The sequence below is a fragment of the Onychostoma macrolepis genome, chromosome 07 (assembly GCF_012432095.1).
Source record: "Onychostoma macrolepis isolate SWU-2019 chromosome 07, ASM1243209v1, whole genome shotgun sequence".
Classification (NCBI taxonomy): Eukaryota; Metazoa; Chordata; class Actinopteri; order Cypriniformes; family Cyprinidae; genus Onychostoma; species Onychostoma macrolepis.
Genome location: NC_081161.1, coordinates 36,103,889 through 36,127,883, shown reverse-complemented (window position 1 = coordinate 36,127,883; position 23,995 = coordinate 36,103,889). Strand labels below are relative to the sequence as shown.

General features: G+C 41.4%; 1 protein-coding gene across 6 annotated transcripts in view; it reads left to right on the top strand.

Annotated features, from left to right (window-relative positions):
• Nucleotides 1–22,640, top strand: part of kdm6ba (lysine (K)-specific demethylase 6B, a) — a 92,487-nt gene extending 69,847 nt beyond the window's left edge. For all 6 annotated transcript variants that reach the window (XM_058781336.1, XM_058781333.1, XM_058781335.1 and 3 more), the window contains 22 exons: nt 130–191; nt 8,105–8,203; nt 9,925–10,017; nt 10,565–10,688; nt 10,816–10,911; nt 10,988–11,198; nt 11,446–11,697; nt 11,798–11,962; nt 13,637–14,143; nt 14,341–17,450; nt 17,559–17,685; nt 17,831–17,936; nt 18,060–18,265; nt 18,417–18,514; nt 18,669–18,737; nt 18,921–19,069; nt 19,185–19,299; nt 19,419–19,606; nt 19,864–20,005; nt 20,082–20,208; nt 20,357–20,527; nt 20,616–22,640. In XM_058781336.1, coding sequence (XP_058637319.1) covers nt 10,570–10,688; nt 10,816–10,911; nt 10,988–11,198; nt 11,446–11,697; nt 11,798–11,962; nt 13,637–14,143; nt 14,341–17,450; nt 17,559–17,685; nt 17,831–17,936; nt 18,060–18,265; nt 18,417–18,514; nt 18,669–18,737; nt 18,921–19,069; nt 19,185–19,299; nt 19,419–19,606; nt 19,864–20,005; nt 20,082–20,208; nt 20,357–20,527; nt 20,616–20,639 — 5,982 coding nt within the window. In that variant the 5' untranslated portion in view covers nt 130–191; nt 8,105–8,203; nt 9,925–10,017; nt 10,565–10,569 and the 3' untranslated portion in view covers nt 20,640–22,640. The remainder of the gene's footprint in view (nt 1–129; nt 192–8,104; nt 8,204–9,924; nt 10,018–10,564; nt 10,689–10,815; nt 10,912–10,987; nt 11,199–11,445; nt 11,698–11,797; nt 11,963–13,636; nt 14,144–14,340; nt 17,451–17,558; nt 17,686–17,830; nt 17,937–18,059; nt 18,266–18,416; nt 18,515–18,668; nt 18,738–18,920; nt 19,070–19,184; nt 19,300–19,418; nt 19,607–19,863; nt 20,006–20,081; nt 20,209–20,356; nt 20,528–20,615) is intronic.
• The last annotated feature ends 1,355 nt before the right edge of the window (nt 22,641–23,995 follow it).

Below are 23,995 nucleotides of genomic sequence, written 5' to 3'. Positions count from 1 at the left end.
GCTTCTTTATATGTGATCACTCGTAATTTAATCATTTCAGCCGTTGACACCTTTCTAGTGTCCTAAATCGGACTTCTCGTATTATCTGTAAGGAAAACTAAAAGATGTCCTCGTTTTATTCTCCAACAGATCCCGTCTAACTTTTGGGAGCGCTAGTGGAGACGCAAGCTGAACGAGTTTTACTACTAAGGGTAAGTCAGCTCTCTCTTGCCTCAATTATTTTAATTGTTTTATCATTGTTATCCCCATGGTAAACTCGTGACTGCTTCATAGTTGAGTGTTGGCCGTGACTGAAAGAAATTACGCTCCTTATTACAGGGTAGCAACGGTCTGTGAATGAAAGCGTTGTAGTAACGGTGACCGGAAGATCAGCGCTCGTTCCCCACGCGCATTAACCCTTCACTGCCCACAAACACATGCCTTTTGAGACAATGAATGGCGTTCTGTCTTTAGAGAGATAATCTTTAGACAAATCAACGCATGGTTTAATTATTGGGTTGGGCGTGTGATTGTGTAATATATTACTGTATTGTGTAAGTAGGGTGTTGAAGGCAGAAAGTGTTTAGATGTAGTTTGTAAAGTCTCAGTCCCACGTGTGTCTGTTGGAAGGGGGTTGGGTTCCCCGTGTAAACTGACCCGGCCCATCCTCACTGTCCAGACCTGCCTACCAGTGTCATAGAAAGACATGTTTCATTTAAAAGTACTACATAATACTAAAATATAAAGGGAAAAAGTTATTTTTCTTCGTTTCAGATACATCTTGATGACCTTGATACAGTCATAAGATTCTAAACTCCCTGTTATATGGCTTTCTTGCCACATGACAACAAAGTAGCCTGCATACTGCTTAAGCCATACTGACTTGATAATGTGATCCTGGACCACAAAACCAGTCATAAGTAGCACAGGTATAAGATCATGTTCCATGAAGATATTTTGTAAATTTCCTACCGTATTAAATTTTTCACTAGTAATATGCATTGCTAAGAACTTCATTTGGACAACTTTAAAGATGATTTTCTCAATATTTTGATTTTTTTGCGCTCTCAGATTCCAGATTTTTAAGCAACTGTATCTCAACTAAATATTGTCCTATCCTTTCAAAAAAATGACCCTTATGACTGGTTTTGTGGTTCAGGGTCACATATTTCAACAAAATTGCTTCTTTTCATATATATTTTTTTAAACGCTAACAAAAGATTATGCCAAACTACTACTATTTCTATTTCTATCTAAATGTTTTGGACTTTCGGCTCTATGGAAGAAAAAAAAAAGTTCCAAAACCAAAAAAGAGCATCACTTCATTGACCCATTTATGTGTGTGATCCACTGCTCTTTGTGTGACATGGGAGGGCAGGGCTCCACTGCGGGATGTGCCGAGCTGGGCAGTCTCATAAAGCTGAATGGATTGCCTCAGCCTGCTCGTGCTGAACTGAATACGTCTGTTTGAAAGGAAATCATTTGCATCGTTTTCTACTACAACAAGCCTCTAGCCCAACCTGGGGGTGGGGTGTTTTTTCTCTCAGCGTTTGCATGTGCGTTTGAACATATTCCGGTGTCTGGGTTAAGGGAATATGCAGGGGAAATTTCTCTGTCACACGCTAGGAGGAATATTTGTGTTGACGTTGACAGCATGTAAAGTTACAGTGAAACAGTTAGGTGTTTGTTGTATGAGCGTGTCTGGGGGGCGAGTTGGGACACTCTGCATTTTACAGGCAGTCATAAACACCCGTGGAAGTAAATACGGGGGTATATGAAGGACAGGAAGATCCCTTTGAAGATCGACTTCCGATCAATTAGCAAGGCTGACATGAAAACAGAGAGCCTGCATTTGTTTCCCTTTGAAGTTGTGGGTTGTAAATTTCGAGAGTGCAGCAGCTGCCGAGACTCAGTCGTCCTCAGACCAGCGGGTGTTTTGAATCAGCCGCCTTATTGCAGCGTCACTGCCCCTTTATTGTGACGGCATAAACTTCTGTTAAAGCTATAGGCCAGACTAAAATAAGAAACAAAATTGGTGTGAATATATACTCATTCTCAAATGTGTGAAAGTGTGTAGAACTGTGTATTAGGGCAATGTTTTGATTAGCAAAGTCCATTATGCAAACCATTGTTTTGAATTATAATTACATCATGACCTAAAAGAATCACTAAATCAGTTTTTTTTTTTTTTTTTTTTTTAACTGAACTTGTCTATCTTCCCATCACTAATTTTGAGTAGCGATAGAACATTCAAGAGGGTGTGTTTGTGATCCTAATAGGTGGAGTAAAAAGGTTGCACATTTCACGCAAGCGCGTGAAACGAAGGAATGATGTATCATGTAGGTCAGTGGGCTTGCTAGAGTGCTTAGTCAACGTACGCTTATCACAATAGCCATTCGACAGTGATGATGACAGAGAGCCGGGCTTACGCGTGTGTGGTTATACTGGTATTTCAGGACTGTCCAAATGAAGAAAAAAGAAAGAAAAAAAAAAAGTTGTAGGCTGTAAAGTCCCCCTTGTTCATTCCATTGATCTCTAACGGTTGTGTGTGTGTGGGAGTTTTTCCCATGTTAGGACTGTATTTTTGTGGTAAAAGGAAGTGATGTAGGCAAGCTAGAGGAATTTCACCAGAGAAAGTGTGTGAGTCTGTGAACGTGTTATTATTAGGTTTGATGAGTTGGTCTTAGGTGGTGTAATTAAAGACAACAAGAAAGAAAAGAGTTTAATACTGTCTGACACCACATATTTTTCCCCCTCTTGACTGGTTTATTTTTTCCTTTGTCACTTTGCCGGTCTGTTATCTCACATTTTGGCAGAACACCAGAGTGAGGGGAAAAGGGAAAGTGAGTAAAAGAAAGGGAGGGGCGGTGAAACTCAAGTGGGAGTGGTTGAGAGGAATGGAGAGTGGAAAACAAAAAAGATCAGTCATGTTTCTGTGACTCAGTCAGATGTTTTTTGGATAGAGTGAGCAGCCAGGATGCAACACACAGATCGCTCACGTACGTCATAACGTGGGGGGGAGACATGACTGAAGAGAGATTATTTTCCTGTATCGCAAACATCTTGGTTTGTCTCTATCTCGCATTAAAGTCAAATATTCCGTCTATTTATGGTCACTTACTTTTATCGTATTTGAATTAGTGTCTGAAATATTTCAGATGCCAGATGTGACTCTTCATCCCGCTCGGCTGGATCCCTCTCCAACTTTGTGAGCGTCAGACACGAGTGCTGCCGTACCAGTTGCCATGGCAACCCGAGAGCCAGCTTGTTTGTGATTTATCCTTTTTGTTACTAATAACTAATAAGTGTGCCTGTTTTGTTGGTGTCTAATGCACTTGCTTCTGGGAAACGAGGAGTTTGAATGTAGGAGGGGACTTTTGGGGGCTTGTGAGAGACAAACAAGACAGATGTTCAAGGTTTGACTGTTCCAGTAATGAAAAGCTACGATGTTTTGATGGCTACAGAGAAAGGTCATTTCTGATACTTTGTATTCATAATGTTAAAAGAGAATGAAAGAGCAAACTCGTGTTTCCTGACATCTCACAATGACATGATGACACATTTGTACAGTCTGTGCGGCTGAGTGCATTAAAAGTTTTTTTTTCTCGCAGATGGCTGTGCAGACACACTCCAGACTTTCATGTCTAGCAGACGTTCGCACACTGAGTCACTGCCATTCACGCACAGCACCCGTCTTTCAGCTTTTTGCCATTGGGCTGTGTCTGTTGTATAACGTGCTGGCACGTCAGTCACTCTTTCTGTTCCTTAAAAGTTTTACTCTAGTTCTCAAAAGAACTATTACACAAGTTGACCGACGGCGGTATGGCTATAACCCCGACAGGAAGACAACAGCAACATCTGCCGAGCCTAAGGGGCTTAACAGTATGAGAAACTAGACACCTGACCAATGCTTGCTTTCATTTTTTGGTCCATTCATAAATACGTACACAAAAAATATGTTCCACAGGATGTTGCATCATTCCCCCCAGTCCCTTTTAAGACACCCTACCCTCTTTTGAGAGGCCCACTTCCTGTTGCTCTGACAACGACTTCCTGTCTTATCATATCTGTTCTGCTTTCTTTAATCTCACATGCTGGTACATTCACATTCACAGACAAGTACAAAAGCAGAACTTTCCCAGACTATCCAGATAGAGATATGAACACATCTTAGGTCTGATCTCTGACATTTCTGTTAAACTGCTAACACAGGTCATATAGTTGTTATTGAGGAAATATAGTTGATCTTATAGTGAACAGTTCATACGTTCATAAATTTTTCATTTATTTTAAATTGAAAATCTTAATCTTCTGGCACGCGTCTCTCTGGTGATATATGCCGGACTTCTCCAAAAATTAGTTCACTTTCACTGACTGCAAGATCTGCCTCCCTCTAATCAACAACTGATGAACACAACCAAGTCCCCACCCTACTTTTTTTCTCCAGTAATCTGTGATGTACGTCACAAAACTGAAGCAAAGATCTGTTGTCATTTTTGTTTCATTATGTCTTTGAAGTCAACATAAGGTCAAAATGGACTTTCCTAATGCACATCTCGGGTCTTACTGTGCACGATTTGTGCATGTTATTTCAAAGCCAGCATCATCTTTCATCAAAGTAACTACTGAATCCACCTCTGAAACGGTTTTTCTTTTTATATGATGTCACTAAGTCTCTTTTCAGAATCTAATCAATTTCCAAAAGTCTCATGTTACAGTTTTTCAATGAATATCCTTTTTCATTTAGAAACATGGCAAGTTACAGAAGTAAAATGGTTTGTAAACCGTTTCATGTTGACTTCTCCTTTTATGAGTAATGTCATTGTCAGTAATACACCTCATTCAAGGTAATGACTAAGGGTGTTTTCTCAGCAGTGCTTACCACAGTGACAGCATGGGATGTGTACTCTTAATAGGCCATGACCACTAGAGTTACTAAGAAAAGCATCATGTTTCTCTTTGTGTTGACTCAAAGAAAAACAACTGAGAGCTTAGACCTGAATCCACGATTCATATTATTAGTGAAATTGCTGATTTTGGTGTCATATCAGGAATGACGGTGAATATTTAGATTAGGGTCATCTGAGTCTTTCCCCCTCTAGTAAGGCAATCCTTTATACACCGCTAATGTGCCCTGGTTTATATATTAGCCTACATATTTATTCATTAACAGCTGATACCAGATGGACAACTTTTTAGTGCTGGAGTGTCAATATCATATCGATGCCTGTGATGTTAGCGCCGCTTATCTTCAAACGCTCCATCCAGATGGATTTATCATCTGTCTAGCAACCATAAATCAGGAGCACTGAACTAGGTCGAGGGCGATGACATGAAAACGAGAGCAGGGAAAGTAATCATGGTCTGTGCACAGAAGCCAGTTGTGACATTCTGAAAGCGTAATGGGGCCAGTCGTGAAAGTTTTTATTGTAACGTTATTTTTGGAAGGGTGGTGCAAGGTCGAGGAAGGCTTGTTGCAAAGTTACATGTGGGCAAGGGCTCGGCCAGAGAGTCACACAGAAGCGAGCTCTGCGTGTGTCCTCAGTTGAACTCGCTCTCAGGATCAGGATGTACACTCTGTTGCGTGTACTCATGTTTGTGTGGAGGCTATGAGTGTGGGCTTGGAAGGCAGCGACGCCATCGTGACGACTCAGCCTTGCATCATTGGCAGAGGCAGACACACACACACACACACAGGGAAGGGAACAGACGCAAGCCTACAGTGACGTTGTGCTTCCTTGTGCCTCTGTGTGTGATCTATATCTGAGGTGGGTTATATAATGGCCAAATGTGAGCACTCACCCACAGGCCCTTCCGCCGGCCCCCTTTGCTCACTGAGGAACATTCCAGCTCTCCCATTTCCCCTGTTCTTCTCGTCTATCTATCTTTATCACAATCTGTTCTCCCTCTCCTGGCCTAATTCCTCGACTCCATTCCATGCCGTTCTTTTCCACATACTCAAACGCTCAGCTGTTTTGGCTCTCCGAGTTGCTTCATGGTACTTTCTGGCAGAAATGAGGACGCTGTCGTCATGCTGGGAGATGACATCATTCACACGACCCGTAGCACTATTTTAAAATGGAATTGTTTTCACATTGCCATGTTATTGATGTCAGTTCTCATCTATTCAAAAGTGAATCATAACCTGAATCAGTTTTTTTTTTAAAGGGTACACATCACTTCAGACGTCATATCTTTTGGTCCAGCTGTATGGCTGGTTAGTTCTCACGGTGATTTCCTGAAGGTTTTTTTTTTGTAGCTTGATTGGACAGGGTTGGTTGGAGACGCCCACATATGTGGCCCTCATTTGGTTTGGTGTTTTAGGCATTGATCTGGAAAGTGTGAAGACCAAGCCAGTGACTGGAATAGTTGTTTGATGTTTGTTGTCATGGGGAATTTTATCAAGCTGAGGGGTGATGTGGGGGTGAATGGGAATTTTTTTTATATTATGATATCATCGTTGTAACATTTGATTTAAAAGCGATTTGAAATTTAAATGACTTCTAAAGAGTTTTTGAAGTATGAGTAAATACACATGACATTTCTAGAAAACAGCTGGCTAAAGCATGAAAGTGAATAGAAATGCGACGCCTTGCAATAAACCAATAACCACACAACCTCATTCACTCTTATAATCAATTGCACCGCAAGCCACCTGTTTTCTCCTTTCTGATCGACATCGATGAGTTTCGGATTCTCCAGTTTGGTGAAATATAAAAAAACCCCACTGTAAATTTACAGTTCATATGTTTTGCATCCAAAACAACGCACTGACAGATATCAATGACGGCACACTTTCAGAAATTCCCTATGCTTTAACTGAGGTGGGCGTCCCCGATCACCTGACCGTAAAGAGTGTGGAGAGAAGGGGCAGAGTCTGGCTTTGTGGGGTAAGCCCTTTCCATGGTTGAGTCATGGGAGTTCCCCATTTACACAGCAGACAGCTAGCTGTTATCAGACTTTGTGTATGTATGTTTCGATTCATCTCTTTTACAATAATAAGAATCTGTTTCGGGGTGCTGTATTGTTTCCACATTACTAGAAATCTATATTACTTGAAATTGAAAACATGTTCTCGTAAAATGCAAAGCTGTAGCAGTATGATTTGTCGTTCAATGTGAAATGTGGAAATGTAGTATGGAGAAGTTTCAGTTTGAGTTTGTGTGCATTTTCCCACAACTGTCTACCTCGGCAGTCTTCAAACTTTTTGGGGGGACAAAAGACCCCAAGTTGAACATTGCAAAAAATTTAGTTTTAGCATTTTAGCATAAAGCTTTATCTGTTTTTTTTTTTTTTGTTTTTGTTTTTTTTTTTTTTGTTTTTTGGTTCACTAAAACTAATTTAAGGTCACACAATATTTGGTGGACTTACTGCTGAAGACCCTTGGTTTACACTGAGAACGTGCCTCTTTACAAACTTACTTTTTCTCTTATGCTAAAACATGCACATATACCAACCATTGAAAACACTTTCTATAAACCCATCAATTCCACCCTTTATTTTTCATGGGGTGTTTTTCCCGAGCCATAGTTTTCACATGTGATAGTTGGCTTTCCACATCGATACGTCTCTATGAGAGCCAGGCCTGTGTTTGTTCAGACACCTCCCCACAATAACTCTCACCATTGTGTGTGAGAGACAGTATCATGAATTTTCTCTCACTGTTGTCCTGCTCAACACCAAAGAGCTCCCAGTGTTACAGACAGATTTCCTTTAGTTTCTTTTTTTTAAACTGACACTTCATAGTTATTATTGAAAAAAGTTATATATTTATGCGGTTATTTATTTGAGTGCAGTTTGGCCATATGAAATAGTTAGATTCTTCATTGTGTTCCTAATAGAGGATAGAATAATATGGGAAAAACAAATGAGTTTCATTAAAAACAAATTCTCGTTTGGATTTTTTTTTTAAAAACAAATCACAATTCATCAACTTTTTCTCTTCTCTGGAGTCATTTTTGACACCCTGTCCGTGATAGGTTACTGCTGGCACAGCTGCAAACCTGGCTGTTTTTACTGCACTTGTGCTGATTGGATGGAATGAAGCCAATGTAAAAGATCAGGAACACAAATGAGAGTAAAGTCAAACTCTATGCACTGATTACCTCTTTATCTCTCTCTACAGCAATCTACGACCACCGAGTCAGCTGAGATGATCGTCTGTTGGTGCTAAACCCTAATTCTTCTGACGTTTGAGAAGTGGTGCTAGATGCTTATTTAACAGGTAAAGTGTGTGTGTGTGTGTGTGTGTGTACCTGTTTTTCTATTCAGGTGGGGACTTAAACCTGAATACACACAGACTCATGGGGACTCGTGTCACGGTGGGAACCTAAATTGAGGTCCCCACGGGTAAACAAGCTAATAAATCACACAGAATGATAAATCACACTAAAAATGCACAAAGTTTCCTGTAAGGGGTAGGTTTAGGTGTAGGGTTGGTGTAGGGCAATAGAATATACGGCCTGTACAGTAGAAAAAGCATTACGCCTATGGAGAGTCCCCATAAGGATAGCAAACCAGACGTGTGTGTGTGTGTGTGTGAATATGCGGAAACTGTTCTAAGAATGCAGTGTGCTGCAGGGTCACGATTATTTCAGTCCCCACTAGCAGCTAAATCCGGAGTTCCTGAAATATCACAGAAGCCTTTTAATAGTGCGACACCATGAGCCAGAGAGGAGTGGGTGGGCTCGTGTACACTGTAGGCTCAAAATACACACACATACACACTGACTAAACCTGCTGAGCAGTGAATAGCTCACACACACAGTTTCCAAACAGTCTCTGAATATTGCCGCATTCTTACTTATCTTTATACTAATTTATGCCTCATCACCAAAATTGCAGCTTAAAGACTGTATTAAAGTATTAAAGGGTTGTGAATTTCATCAGTAAGTGATGCACTGCATGTTGAGTTTGTAGCTCAGGACTAACCCATCAGGTTATACAGCATTTTATGGATACACGTTTTGCATCTGTGGCCTGTTTGATTGTATAATAAGTGTGTGTGTGTGTGTGTGTGTGTGTGTGTGTGTGTGTGTGTGTGTAAGTGTGTGTGTGTTTATTTTGTGCTAGAGAAAGCCTGTGCTTGTCACACTTGAAACACTTTTGCCAAGTCCATAATTAGTGTGCACTAGGCGTCCTTTGCTGTATGGGTATATATGTGCGTGTGCCAAGCGATTTCAATCGGGTGTGTGTGCACGCTTGCCAATATTTGTGCATCCAGTGTGTGCCATGTGTGTTCAGAATACATGGGAAGCTCAGTGTGTTTGCATGCGTGGGTGTTTCATGGGAGCACAGCCGGTCTTCTCACTTTGGTGTCTCCCTAAAGAACACTTTAATTTTAGACCCGTCTTTTTTTCCCTAATCGGTCCATCCATCCTGTTCAAGCCTTCTGCTGTTCCTTTCCTCCCTCCACCCCTTGCTCTTTCTTTCTATCCTTTCCTCTCTCCATCACGCCTGGCCTAATGAGATTAACCTCAGTGTCTCTCTTGTCATAGACACACACTCATACACATGCAAATAATCAAACTCGAGCAACACAACACAAGTACACACACTCCTTTATGTACACATGCACACAGACACCGCTGGCTTGACTCCAGGGCTTTGCTTTGCTCTGGTCGTCCCCTCCCTCCGATCACTCACCCTCTGCCAAGAGGCCCTAGGAAGGGTTATAATGACCTCAGTGTACTCACCCTACAGGTGAACTCCCACAAGCCCATCTGTGCACCCTTTCCTCCTATTAGAATACAGAAGAGCACTGCCCCCTAGAGGCAGAGAGTGGCACTGAAGTTCTGGAAGGTTCCTTTGTTATTAGCTGCCTTCAGGCCAAACACTCATACAGACTACAAAGGATGTGTTTTCCCCCTGTGTTTAATGGATTTGGCAGTTATTTGTGCCTCACCCCCTTATGTCCCATCTCTTCTCTTTTCTTTCTCTTTCCAGTTGGCAGGAGTAGCAGTAAACAGCTTCTCCTTCTTGTTGGTGAGTGGCCCTCTCTGTTTTGCAGTGGAGGGCTTCACACTCACAGCTAGTGTGGTGAGTAACCATGTGTTCTATTCTCTTGGTAGAGTGTAGCACTGAAAAATAATCTATATCAGAATATTTGGTGCTTGTTAGCACATATAACATTATTTTGTACACATCAGTGTTGTAACTATTGAAAAATGTTTTCGTTAATAAAGCTGAAGTCAAATAAAATGTCAATTTTAGATGAAAGGCTTAAAAAGCACAACAAAATTACTAAAACTTCTACTAAAATGAAAATATAAAAATAATAGCTAATTTAAAATATTATAAAAAATAAAATATTATAAACTAAAAGTTCATAAATAATGCTAAAGTAACACTGATACACTGAAGTGTGCCTAATAAATGAAGAGTGTCTGCTCTGCCATCTGACTTAAGCCAATATATTGAAGGCAGCATAATGGTTTAGTAGTTGAATAGTTCAATGTCACAACCACTTCGCTACATGTTGGAAAGAATGCAAGAATTTGTTTGTTTTTTTCCCGGCAGTGATAGATGTATTGGCTAAAATAATAAAGACATGTAGGAAACTAAATTGTCTTCGTTTATTGTCTAGGCTGGATGCATCACACAGCAGAACAGTTCACCGGGTGCAGCACACGGGACCCTTTTCCTCTGGACGGACTCAACCGGGGACCATGGGCTCCCGTGGGCAGCCGCGCCTGGCCACCTCCCTCCAGGTAATATACCTCATGATCAGGGCCGCATCATGCTTTTAGTGACTTCGCTGATAAAGTTATGCTAACTGAGTCAAATAAGTTAGCAAATAATCAAAGCAAAACCTTGTTCTTTTTTCTCTCTCGATAGGTGCATACAAGGTGTCAATCAGCACCAGTTCCTCCCCCATATGCCACCTAGTCACATGACTGGGCTAAATCATCCTAGCAAATTCTTAAACAATGGGTGAGTTTAAATAAGTTTGTTGTTGTTTTACAAACACTTCTGGCAAAAGTTTGTTAATGTGTCTTTGTATTTCCAGTCCCTTACATCGAGGAGATAAGCAAGACCTGGCTCAGGCTTTGTTGCCAGGATTACAAAGGATACCCCCTGCTCCTCCCAGGCCTTGGGAACCAACCAGAACTGGCCAGGGATATGAGCCATTGCCTGGTGATAACCACAACCGACTGCACAATGGCTACAATGCAGGACCTCCGGCACACCTCACAGCTCGAGCCAATCAGCTACTGAAGGTGATTATTGAGCTTATATTTCATTACTTTGCCTTTTAGATGCTCTCTTGTTATATAAAAATGAATAGTATTCCTGTATAAATCAGTATTTTTAAATGTATAAGTTATGAAGGACTAGCTTTATATTACACTAAAGTTGCCGTACAATTTTTTTTTTTAAATTTAATTGAATGTATAGCGCGCTTAACTACGTTCTGTGGTTGAGAGTAATTTTGACAACTTCTCTTTCTTTTCCTTTATCCACAAGTACGGTGCTCCTCTTCCTCAGCTCTCAGCCCATGGCTCGCGGCCCATGCCTCCATTACCTGATATGTGGACTCAACCTCAGACTCAGCAGCAACCCAGGGGACATCATTCTCATTCTGGACAGTTAAAACGGCCTGGGCCCCCTCTTGGAGAGCACTCTGTCATTCAGCATACCCCTGCTCCATCTCTGCTACGACCCATGGAGGACTGCCCCAGTCCGAACAAGAGAAAGAAGAGCTCTGGGTGTGAACAGGTTAGTCGAGAGCACATCTTTTGATATGCTTACCTCTGCATTTTTTTGTCCTAAAACGTGCCTTAACCATGCCCTCTTTCTTTACTGTTTCTTATGACAGACGCCTCATTCCGCCCTGCAGCGCATATCCGGGCCACCTGCACATTTGAATCAGCAGCCATCCTCCAATTACCCCCCACCCAAACCTGGCTTTTGGAACCCATTGCACAAAGGTGGAGCTCCATGGAACCCGAATGAACACAAAAGCGGACCCATTGATTTCCAGGTCAGTCATTGCTGAACTGAATGTTAATATTCAATAATATTTTCTTGTTTTCTGTCTGACAATTTAATATATGGCATAATCTGTCACTGCCACTTTATCAGCTTTCACTTTTAACCTTTGTGACAAAAGATTGTGACAAAAGCCAGAAATCAGGTGTAAATTAATTTGGCGGGTTAAATATCTAGACCTGTCGGTAATCCAAGTCCTGTAGCGTAGAGCTGCACGATTCTGGATAAATTGAGAATCACGATTTTTTTTGTCTTGAATTGAGATCACGACATCTTCAACATATATTAAATACACCAATTTTTAATATTAAAATTTAGAAAAAATGGTTTGAATGAATGATTCATTGATAAATACTTCACTTGTTTTATTTATTAATGGATTAATCAGCGTTTTTGAACAAATCTCTTCAAACAGTCACTAGGTGGCAAAACAATGCAATCGACACATTATTTGAAGTGCCAGTTACTTTCAAAAGGGGATTAACTCTATTTTGATCGCTACCATAGACATCAATGACTACGTTTACATGCGCACGAATAATGTAAGGACTTAATCGCATTATGATGTTTGCATGTCAAGAGCAAAGCTCTTCACTCCCGTTTACATGCAGTTTCCATTATTCTTATTCGCGAGTTGTACTTTTTTTTTTTTTTTTTTTTAAACTGCCTCACGTACCCCACTGCACAGCACAAATGATGGACTCAGAAAGAGCAGGTGTGTTACTGGCCGCTGTTTTAATTTATTTAAGTCTAATGCAACACACTTTGGTATGGTTGTATTCCATGCTTTGGCGCCATAGAAATGTGACGGCAATTTGTTTGCTTACGCTGCCGTCGCGTTCTGCTCGCCGTTTCTGGATGAGGGTAAGGAACAGAGACTGGTGGCAGCGAGTTGCGTTTTCCCGAGAAATGCGACGCTTTCTTCCCCTCCATCGTTTCTAATCTGCGTATTATTACAGGTGTCGCGTCATTCATGTCACGAGCGCACTTTGGTCAGAGTAGCAATAGGCTACTCTGATTAAGGTTTACATGCCTGTACATTTCGATTAAAATTGGTGTACAACTATTAACTATGTTAATACGATTATGCTTGCTCCGATTATGAGCTTAATCGCATTATTTTAAATCGAAGTATTGCGTTTACATGAGAAGTTTAAATCGCAATATTTCCAAAATCTCATCGCATTAAGAGGGTGCATGTAAATGCTAATGTTTATATATGAACTGCAAACTTTCATCCCAGTATTTCTGTGATAATATGAATGACTATAAGACAGAAATAATACTGTGCAGTTGAAAAGACTGTTTGTGAAGCTGTTTCTTACCCAAACATGTTAAATGTCTGCTCGTGTCAGTGGCAGCGCGAACGCCGATTTGAATGTTGTATGATTTTTTCAAAGGTTTAAGACACGGGCGAATCGTTGTCATTTAAAAATGAGATCGTGTGGGTGTTTGAATCGAGATTGCGATCTTTTAACGATTAATCATGCAGCTCTACTGTAGCGTGAAATGTGGTTTGACTGTAACTGAGATCAGAGAAGATAGATAGACAGTCGTGTAAAGAACAGCAGTCCGATGACTTTTATTGTGTGATGTTGAGTCTTCCCTTTTGTTTTACATTAGATGTACTTGGCTTACTTGGCCAATTCCTATTCTCTATTTACAGGATTCAGCTAAGTCAGGAATTGGAAGCTACCCCTATAAACTGCCTCCCTTGAATCCATCAACCACGTCTTCATCCACCATTCCTAACACAAGAGGCTACGAAGAAAGCAGGGGTCCTCCACCACAGTCCCTCAAGACTGCTCAGTCGCCACAGTCTCTGGGACCACCTTCACAGAACCATCACATCCACCATTCTACATACTCCTACCCCAACAGCAGACCTTCAGCCCAGACCCAAGTGGAACCACATGGTACTACTTCACAAAGAGGACATGATTCTGCATTGAGTTCTTTGAATAAACAGACTCCACCACCACCTACATCCTCATCATCACCACGGGCAGGTGGGGAGCGCCCTGCACCCTCACCAGCAAACCACACCTCTGTGCCTTACAGTCACCCCCAATTCCAGCCTCACCCAGGGCTGGTCCATTCCAGCCCACCAGCCAGAAACCAGGCCCAGGCCACAGTACCTCAGCACAACTCCCATAAACCCTGGAGGAACCAGGTAACTCACACAGAGTTTTGCATTAAACAAAACCTCTCTGATGCACAAAAAGACCTACCTGCTTAAGACTTAAAATTGCTGGCTGTTTAATATTAGTAAATAGTGTGCTACACATCATGTGCTGTAAACTATAAATGTTATCAGTAGTTACAATTTTGTGTCCTATGATTTGTTGACTAATATTCATTTCCCTTTAGGAATCACGTGACTTTTCAGCAAGAGGGGATTCTCAGGTTGCCGCACGCCTTTCTCAGGCACCGAATAGGCTTGCTCGGGGCAACCAGGGTCCAGGGACCCCCCAGCGTGTGAGCCCTCCTCAGGCCCCTCCTCGAAAACCTGTCATTACCCCAAACCTAGAAACTCCTCGTCCACCTTGCTCTCTGGAACTATACACCAATGTTGGAAGCATCCCTGCCACAAACTCCGCACCCTCTACTGCCTCCTCCATTCCCAGTACCCTGAGCAGCTGGAGAGCAACGGATTCCTCAGTGTTAATCTCAAACCCAAACCATGTATCCATGATTGGTCAAAATGTAACACATCCAGGGTATCAGGGTGTCCACTCTGGTGTTGAAACCCTTGCAAACCCACATAGAGGGGCACAATCTCAGATTCAGTCCACTCTACCCCACACAGGACAAGGCAGACCTAACTACACCCCAGTGTCCTCTTCTCCCTCCACCCTAAACTCAGGTCTTCAGAGATCAGGGGAGAGCGTCATCACCAGCAAGACTTCTCAACACTTCTTCAACACTCTCCCTCAAGTCAGTTCACCTTTACATTGCCCTCAACCTCCAGAACACATAAAGGTCAGCTCAGCCCTCAAGACAATTTCTAGTAATTCATACAACTCGGCACCTATCCAAGCTTCCTCCTCAATTTCTCAGGCAACTACTACTGTTCCAGCCCCAATATACCCAAGGTCCTGTTTGCAGCCTGCTGCCCCAAGCTCTCAGTCCATTGTTGATGCTTTGAATAAACTTGATGCAGAGCTGCAAGGCCACATGCAAGCAGAAGAGAGAAGGAGAGACCAGAAGGAAGAGAGAAAACGGAATGTAGAACGACAAGAAATGGAGACAAAGCCACACGGTGAGTCTGCCATCAAGAGTCTGGAACGTTTGCTGTCAGGTAGTGCAGCTGAGCCTCCACCTCTGCGTTCGTCTCCAGCCAATGCACTCTCCTCCATCTCACCTCCTAGCCAGAATTCACCACCTTATACCTGGTTGAGTCGAGGAGGAGTGCCCCCACAACCACCTCCCCTCACCCCACAGACAGAATATGCCCGTGAGAAGCAAAGGCAGAGAGAGAAATGGAAGAGTGGAGCACCGTCTCAGAATTCCACCGGGAATCCCACATACCCCTCAGAGTCAGGTCTCATCAGCCCCTCCAACAACCACAGCCATACCATGCAATTGAAACCTAACCCATCCAAAGATGTCACCATGTTGAAAACCTCTCGTAATGCTGAGATTATAAATGCAATTCCCAACCCTCCACCCCTGCGAGAGCCACCCAAACTTTACCAGGCTTTCCCCATGGATGTTCGCTCTTCATGCATACCTATTAGCACGACTACAAGCAGCCTTCAAAAACATATGCCCAATACAGGACTTGGTAGTTTGGGTAGCAGTGCTAGAAGTTGCAGTGGTGACTCTGATGGTGCCCAGTTTGAGGAGGAAACTTCTGAGCTCTTGCCTGATGGATTGGCTAACATTATGAAGATGCTGGATGAGTCCATCAAGAAAGAGGAGGAGTTGTATTCTGGCCAGAGCGGAGAACAGGCAGTACCGAAACCTCCATTTTCTACAAATGTGGCACCTATGAAGAGTTATTTGTGTGCACCAGACCTCATGCCTGCCCTAAAGCAATCTCCAACTGAGGATTATCAGCCAGATGGCCATGCAAGCCCACCTGTGTTAAGTCGGCAGGGTTCACTGGCATCTCCTTGTAGTCGTACTTCTTCACTTGAGGAAGAAGAGGAGGTTCTTAAGGTCATTCCCAAGCCTGCCAATTCCATTAGCATGCAGTCTCAAGAAAGCAATCTTGCCACAACAGGAACCAACTATCGCCATAGTGACTTGGCCAAGCTGTATGGCTTTCCAGAGGTAGAGAAAAGTGAGTGTGAGGATGATGAAGAAGTAGATCGGGATGAAGATGAAACTCCATCCTGTTCGCCACCGCCACAGCGGCCACACCTCCATCACACAGGCATGTTTAAAAACCATACATCTGCACATGAGAGCCAGAAGTACACCTATCGAGGTGGACCCTTTGGTCGTCCTCCTCCCTCTGCTCTAACGGGAGTGAAGTACTCTTCATTTTTTTCTCTGGAGCCTGACATTTGCAGACAACAACAAAGCACTTCTCCCACATCCGGTTCATCTAATCACCCAGGTTTTAGCAGTCCAACGCAAACCCCTGCCATTAGCAACTCAGGACAGCCCCGTCCCCTCTCACCTACAGATTGGGCATCAGAGAGGATGAGAGGGGATACGATAAGACAGTCAGATCTTTTGTGCAATGATGATGAGGAAGATTTTTCAGAGGAATCCACAGGAGAGAAGGATTCTGGAACTCTGAAAGACTTGTTGAAAAAACGACCAATACTGACCACCATCTCGGAGTCTTCACTAGCGGAGCTTGGTCATAGCTATGAGTTGAACAAACACATACTCCCTCAAAGGCAGAGCTCAAAGGCAGAGTCACAGGAGACATGCAAACCTGATAAAGAAAAGGACCGACACAGAGACCGAGAACGAGAGAGGAAACACAAACACAGTAGCAGTAGCAAAAAGCATGAGGACAGGAAAGAGAGAAAGAAAAAGCACAGAGAAAGACACGATGATGCGTCTCTTTCCTCATCCTCATCTTCCAGCTCCAGTCGACGGCACAGGGACGGAAAGTCACACAAGGAAAAAAAGAGCAGGCAGGTACTGGGTAACCTGGACCTTCAGAGTAAGGAGTTTAGGGAGAAGGAACAAGACCGTGACGGAGACAAGAAGAGAAGGAAGGAGGAATGTAGCCGACCCCAGAGTGAAGGAGAAGAGTGGGCACGGAGTAAAGACAAGGGCACCAGCTCTGGACGTTCATCTGATCTCCCATCAGCTTCTTCTGCATTATGTTCTGATGACTTTCAGAAACTGAAAGCACTGACAGATGGGCCACCCAAAGAACTGAAGATACGCCTCATAAAGGTGGAGAGTGGGGACAGGGAGACATTTATTGCTTCAGAGGTAGAGGAGAGGAGGATTCCTCTGGAGGAAATCACCATAAAGAACACAGCTAGTGAAATCATCAGAGCCTGCAAGTAAGCAATATTTGGGTGCAGGAAATCTTTAAAACAGATTATTTCTGGGCTTGATGTGATTTGGACCGTGAAAGGCCATTTCTAATATTTCATGTCTTGTTGTTTCAGGGGGGCTCGCATGAAGGGGAAATTTAAGGAATCGTACCTCCTACCTGCACTCTCTGTTAAACCAGTTTTGACCACAGAACCGCCCATCCCTCCAGAGAAACTCAACCCCCCCACACCTAGCATCTATGTAAGCACTGCAGTAGCATTGTCAGCATCTCCTGCCCCCTTGTGGTCTTTTTGTGTATTACATGCACAATAACCTCTGCGCAAGTAATAAAGGTTTGTCTTAATGATTCCATGTTGTTGTTGTTGTTGCTGGTGTTTCTCTGCAGTTGGAAAGTAAAAGAGATGCATTCTCTCCGGTCCTGCTACAGTTCTGCACGGATTCTAAGAACCCCATTACTGTCATCCGGGGACTAGCTGGCTCCCTCAGATTAAGTACGTATATGCACAGTGTATTATAGATGGATGGATGGACAGATACTCAAGTCATACATTTTGTAACTTTAATGGTTGCGGTTATGGAAACCAAGTTCATTTTTCATTTCTTCCTCTTCATAGATCTTGGTCTGTTTTCCACAAAATCTTTGGTGGAGGCAAATGCGGAGCATGCAGTAGAGGTCCGGACCCAGGTCCAGCAGCCAGCTGATGAGAACTGGGATCCTAGCGGCACTGGCCAGGCCTGGCCCTGCGAGAGCAGCAGGTCGCATACAACAATTGCCAAGTATGCCCAGTACCAGGCCTCCAGCTTCCAAGAGAGCTTACAGGTATGAACACAAACATACAACCAACACAAAAATTAGGACACAAGTGTTTGTTAGTTTCCAGAGAATTTGTTAGTCATTTTGCATAAATTTCCACTTGAATCATATAAATCATGCGCTGAACATGCACCTATACCATTGTCTGCCTTTAAAGGAAGAGAAGGGCAGTGATAACGATGATGATGAGGAGGAGGAGAAATCAGCCCCTATCTCTGAGAATACAACCAGTGTCTCCTCAGCTCTCAGCTCCAGGTAATTCTTTGCAAGTTAGCACAGTACCTAATTCTTGATTTTGTCCAAATATCTGCTTCTTTTATTTGCCCTTTTTTTTTGTTTTAAATAGAAGTATGTATAAAACACCTCTTTAAGATGTTGTTACTTAAAATGGTTGAATTTATCTTTACAGTTTAGAGCAGAAACCTGTGGGGAAGATAATAAAATTTGGCACCAACATTGACCTGTCCGATCACAAAAGGTAAGACTACTGTGCATAATTGCATACATGTATTTCTTGTCATATCATTTGGATGATATAAAACCCTATAATTTTTAAAACTTCAAGACATGTTTGTGGATATAGAAATGGGATGCTGGCCATTTAAAGTGCAACAATGTATACAAATCTGTTTTAACTAAATTGTGTTGTCTTTTTCTTTAGATGGAAGCCTCAGCTGCAGGAACTGCAGAAGTTGCCTGCGTTTATGCGTGTGTCCTCCAGTGGGAATATGCTGAGTCATGTTGGACACACCATTTTGGGAATGAATACAGTTCAACTCTACATGAAAGTCCCTGGCTGCCGCACACCAGGTTTGACGCAATCACTAAAAGCTTTCTTGATTTGTGAGTTGTAGAAATCAAAGATAGATAGTCTGCTTTGGCAAGTAGTTTTTTTTTTATTGATGTTAAATGCTTGTATCATCAGGACACCAGGAAAACAATAACTTCTGTTCCGTAAACATCAATATTGGGCCTGGAGACTGTGAGTGGTTTGCTGTTCATGACAACTACTGGGAGGCCATCAGTGATTTCTGTGAAAAGTAAGAAAGAGTTTACAAAAACACTGTCAAATAACACTAATAGCCAAACAAGGTTTAATGCTTGTATATTTTTGTTAAAATAAATACTTTATTAAGAAGTTTGTGAATTTTTCTCTCAGGCATGGAGTCGACTACCTGACAGGATCATGGTGGCCGGTTCTGGATGACTTGTACCGCGCTAACATCCCTGTGTACCGGTTCATCCAAAGGCCAGGAGACCTGGTATGGATCAACGCAGGCACTGTGCACTGGGTTCAGGCTGTGGGCTGGTGCAACAACATTGCTTGGAATGTGGGACCTGTCAACTGTGAGTAACCTACACATTAACTTCTGTTCTCTTTATCGTTCAAAAGGTGGTGTGCCTGTAGCTGAATATCCTGATTTTTCATCGTCATTACAATTCCATAAAATATGTATGATGTGTGTCAGGAATAGTCCACTTTAAGTGGAAAATAAAATCTAGTCATTTTAAACTACATTTTATCAGTCATGGCGATTACATAAACAAGTTGCAAGTAAATGTGTAAAACTAAAATGTAAAAAGCTGTTTTTCTGAATTTGCAGCTTATCAGTACCAGTTGGCTTTAGAGAGATTTGAGTGGAACGAAGTGAAGAAAGTCAAATCCATCGTTCCCATGATTCACGTATCCTGGAACGTGGCACGGAACGTCAAAGTCACTGACCCAGACACTTACAAGATGATCAAGTGAGTATGCAGCAGTAAGTTACATCCCAATTTAGTAGCATAGACATTTAATCCATTTGCCTTTCCTCCTTTTCAGACACTGTCTCCTCCAGTCTATTAAGCACATTCAGATTCTGAGGGACCAGCTGGTGGCGGGAGGAAGTAAGATTTCCTACCAGAGCAGAGTGAAGGATGAGCCGGCCTACTACTGTAACGAGTGTGATGTGAGTGGATTGTGCTTCGTTATTTGTAAAGTATAGGCAGGTCTTACATAGAAGAACCCACCAAAGACCTGCAGAATTCTGTTCCAAAAAAGAATAGAATTAACATACAGCTGTGTCATCACAAGTTTTTGTTTTTGTTCTTGTGCAGGTGGAGGTGTTTAACCTGCTGTTTGTGACCAGTGAGACTGGCAGTCGGAAGATGTATGTGGTGCACTGTGAGGACTGTGCACGACAACGCAACCCAAACCTCTCCAATGTAGTAGTGCTGGAGCAATACCGCATGGAGGACCTCATGAGCGTGTACGACTCTTTCAGCCTGGTGAGTGCACCCACACGCTTTGTCAAAGTGAACAAACAGCAAAGCTTCAAAAAGGGCTAACCTCTATCATTTGTGTGTGCTTTCTCAGGCTACCAGTTCCAGCTCCCGATGAGGACGTCTCATCCTTTTCCCTCACACAGCCATAACCAAAACTCCTGTTCGCAGGACAAAATCTTTTATTTTAGTCCAATTAAGACTTAAAACATTTACAGTTGGAAAAAAAAAAAAACTTACTACTGTTAATATTTGTTGAACAGCCAATCGAGAACCAGTTTACTCCGCATTGTTTACAGAACCAATCAGCCAATAAGACTCCAGTTTACTTCTGTCGGTCTTGTGTACCAACCTCTGAATGGCTCTGCGGGACGTCAAGTGGAACGCAGTTTGGTGCTGTCATGGCTTACAGCGGCAGAGTTGCCGAGATCCTGTCTGTTTGGGTTTTGTTCTTGTTTTTGTTTTTTGTTTTATTTTATTGTTTTTGTTTTTTTGGAGGGGGGGGGGATATTGAATACTGTAATGTGTAAATGCTCTTTGTATTTTTCGTGGGTGCTTTTTTTTTTTTTTTTTTCTTTTCTTTTCTTCAATAATTTATTATTTTTAAACCTAGAACAGCCTAGATATATACCACATTGGCCTTGTGACTTGTATTTAGTGAAGAGATAAAAAATTAATAATACTAATAATAGAGCTATGGACATTTTTCTAAAGCATTAAGAATTAAAAGAAATACAGTTGTTCAGAATGCTTCAAAACATACGGGTTTTAAAAGACTTTTTCAGTTTCAGTATGGAATGTTGTGTTTATCATCAGGACAAGCATTTTAGGATTGCATTTTAAATCATTTTTCCTGCATTTTGTGAGTATAATTGTTCAGTTTCATCTATTTTGTTCAGTGAATTGTTTCTCACCTCTATACAGATCTATTCTCTTTGATTTTTTTTTTTTTTTTTTTTTTAAATTGTAAAAATGTTTTATTTAAAATGTTCTTCTATTTATTGGATATAAAATGTTCTCCCCTGCCTCAACTTGGTTATCAGATGTATTAAGGGTTTCTATTGTTAGTCTAAATCCTCTGTAAGATTTCAAGGGTGCTGATTCTTTTTGAGTTTCAGGCTTTGAGTTTTGGTGCTTGCCCCTTTAAATATCTTTCCTGTCTATATATTAAATATCTCATAACTGACTCTTTGTCCCTGTAGATTGTAGAGCACAGAGGGTAGGGTTTGCTTAATCAGAAGTTGTCTGTTATACACAAATGATTTAAAAAGACCATTTTCCCCACGTATGTTAACAGGTGACTTGTTTGTGATCACTGTTCTATATTTGAACACCTGCTCACTTGCCAGTTTAAATATTTCTTTTGATCAAATAAAAGAAAGCTTAAATACAGGGGCCATGTTCATATGAATTCTCAGAATAGACCTGTGCTCTTGGAATCTCTTGTTCTGTTTTTTGATTAAGATGGTGACTTGGACTGATGTCAGTAATTCTGAGCCTAGATTAGCAGCTACTCTGTCATGAATTCAGGTTATTCATGAATTGGGGCTAAAATCAGTTTTTGATACTCTTACACATTTAGTGGTGCTTCTGTCCTGTTGTAAATGCTGTTTGTTTAAGGACACAGTGGCCGTGCTGAATACAGCAGGCATAGTCTTTCTATATACACAGTATACAGTAATCGGCTGCAGTGGGATGTCATACTGTAAGGCAAAAAAATCACATTGAACTGTAAATTGCGGCATTTTACTGGAATGAGTAACAGTGTGAAAGGGGATTTAACGCATTATTGTTTTTGATTTATATACTGTAATTTGTTACAGCTTTAGAAGCGTTAGCATGAAATAATTCATGTATTATCAGGAAAATGGTTTTGATTATGATATAGATGGTGCTGAGTTCTTGAGCTACTCTCAATTTTTTTAAGAAATATTTTTCCTGTTGCAATATACACACTTTCCTCTTTTTTTTATTTTATTTTTGTGGTTATTTAAAATCTGCACTGTTTTGGAATTCACACACGAAGCAAACTGAGCCAGACATGTCTTAAACACTTTGTGAATTCGTGTGTCATTGATATGATTACTCTGAATAATATTAAATGCTTTTGATAAACTTTGATCTGTGCCCTGTCTCTGTATTCATTCAGTCAAAGCAAAAGCCTTAATGATTTATTACATTTTAACAAACAAATCCCAGTACTTAAAACAGAAGGCTGGTGATTTATAGCAGTAACTGAAAAAAATACATGTATATAAGAGACAAAAATGCTGACATGCATTATCCAGTTGCATAGTGTAAATCTTTTATATATATATATATATATATATATATATATAATTTTACATCACTTTTTTTTTAATAAAGTTATTTTTGCAAATGTTTTCTTAAACACTATCGCAGTCTTGTCATCATACTGCCATTTCATCACCCCGTACCAGGCACACTTATCTACAGTAGAGTATTTATCTTTGTTTATTCATCTCGTGTTTTCGTGTCAGGTTCATCCCTATCAAAGTTCTTTCCTGTTCTTCCCTGCTGACGCAGGTTTAGCGGAACCAGAGCTTGTTTACGTTTGTGATCAGCTCTCAGTAATATGCCCTATCACTAAACTTTTGGCACAAGAAATTTTGTCACTTTATGTAGTAGCTTTTAAGTGTTCCATATTAACACACCCATGTGGGCCGGACATGATGGCTCCTGCGGTTAAAATGATGGTCAGATACATCAAGCAGCCTAAGGCATCAACCACCAAGCGTTCATTCCAACTGACAACAAACTATTTTGAAACAAATGGTAATTCATGCACAGTTATAGCCGAAATTTACTCCCATCATAATACTCCCAATATGTTAGCTGACACTTTTGTCCAAAGTGGCAAAACTACCCAGGACCTCAAGTAGGACATTAGAGGTTCATTCAAAGTTTAATGTTGCACAGGCTTGCGGATTTCCTACTTCCTGTAAGTACAGGAAGCTCTTTTCACCCTTCCTTTATCACATTACTCAATTTTGCTCCATTCAGAAAGCCAAATCCTTGTTTAATGTACAAAGCCCGAAGACAAGCATCACTGAGGTGAACTTACCACAAACCAGAGGCTGAAAAGAAAAAAAATATATATATCCAGAGGTTACAACTATTTACCTCAAACCTTGACAGGTAATATTTGAGATATAATTTGCACAACAGCATTTTTAGGCAGTCTTCATACTCAGACTGATTACAGCCATAATTATCAATCTCAGTCACACTTCATTGTTTTTTTTTCCCTTTATTAAAAAAATTTAAAAAATCATTTCACTCTTCTCCTTGTTGTGTCCCGTTAAGTGTTCTTATGTATTGCATATTAGCACAGGTTTTATGTTTACATTTGAACTGTCTTAAACTGCCGTCCTTTGAGCGAGGTCAGGGGTCACTACCCAGGGGAACCGAGAGAGAGTAAACATTGACTCTAGAAAGCAGTGGGAAATCTTA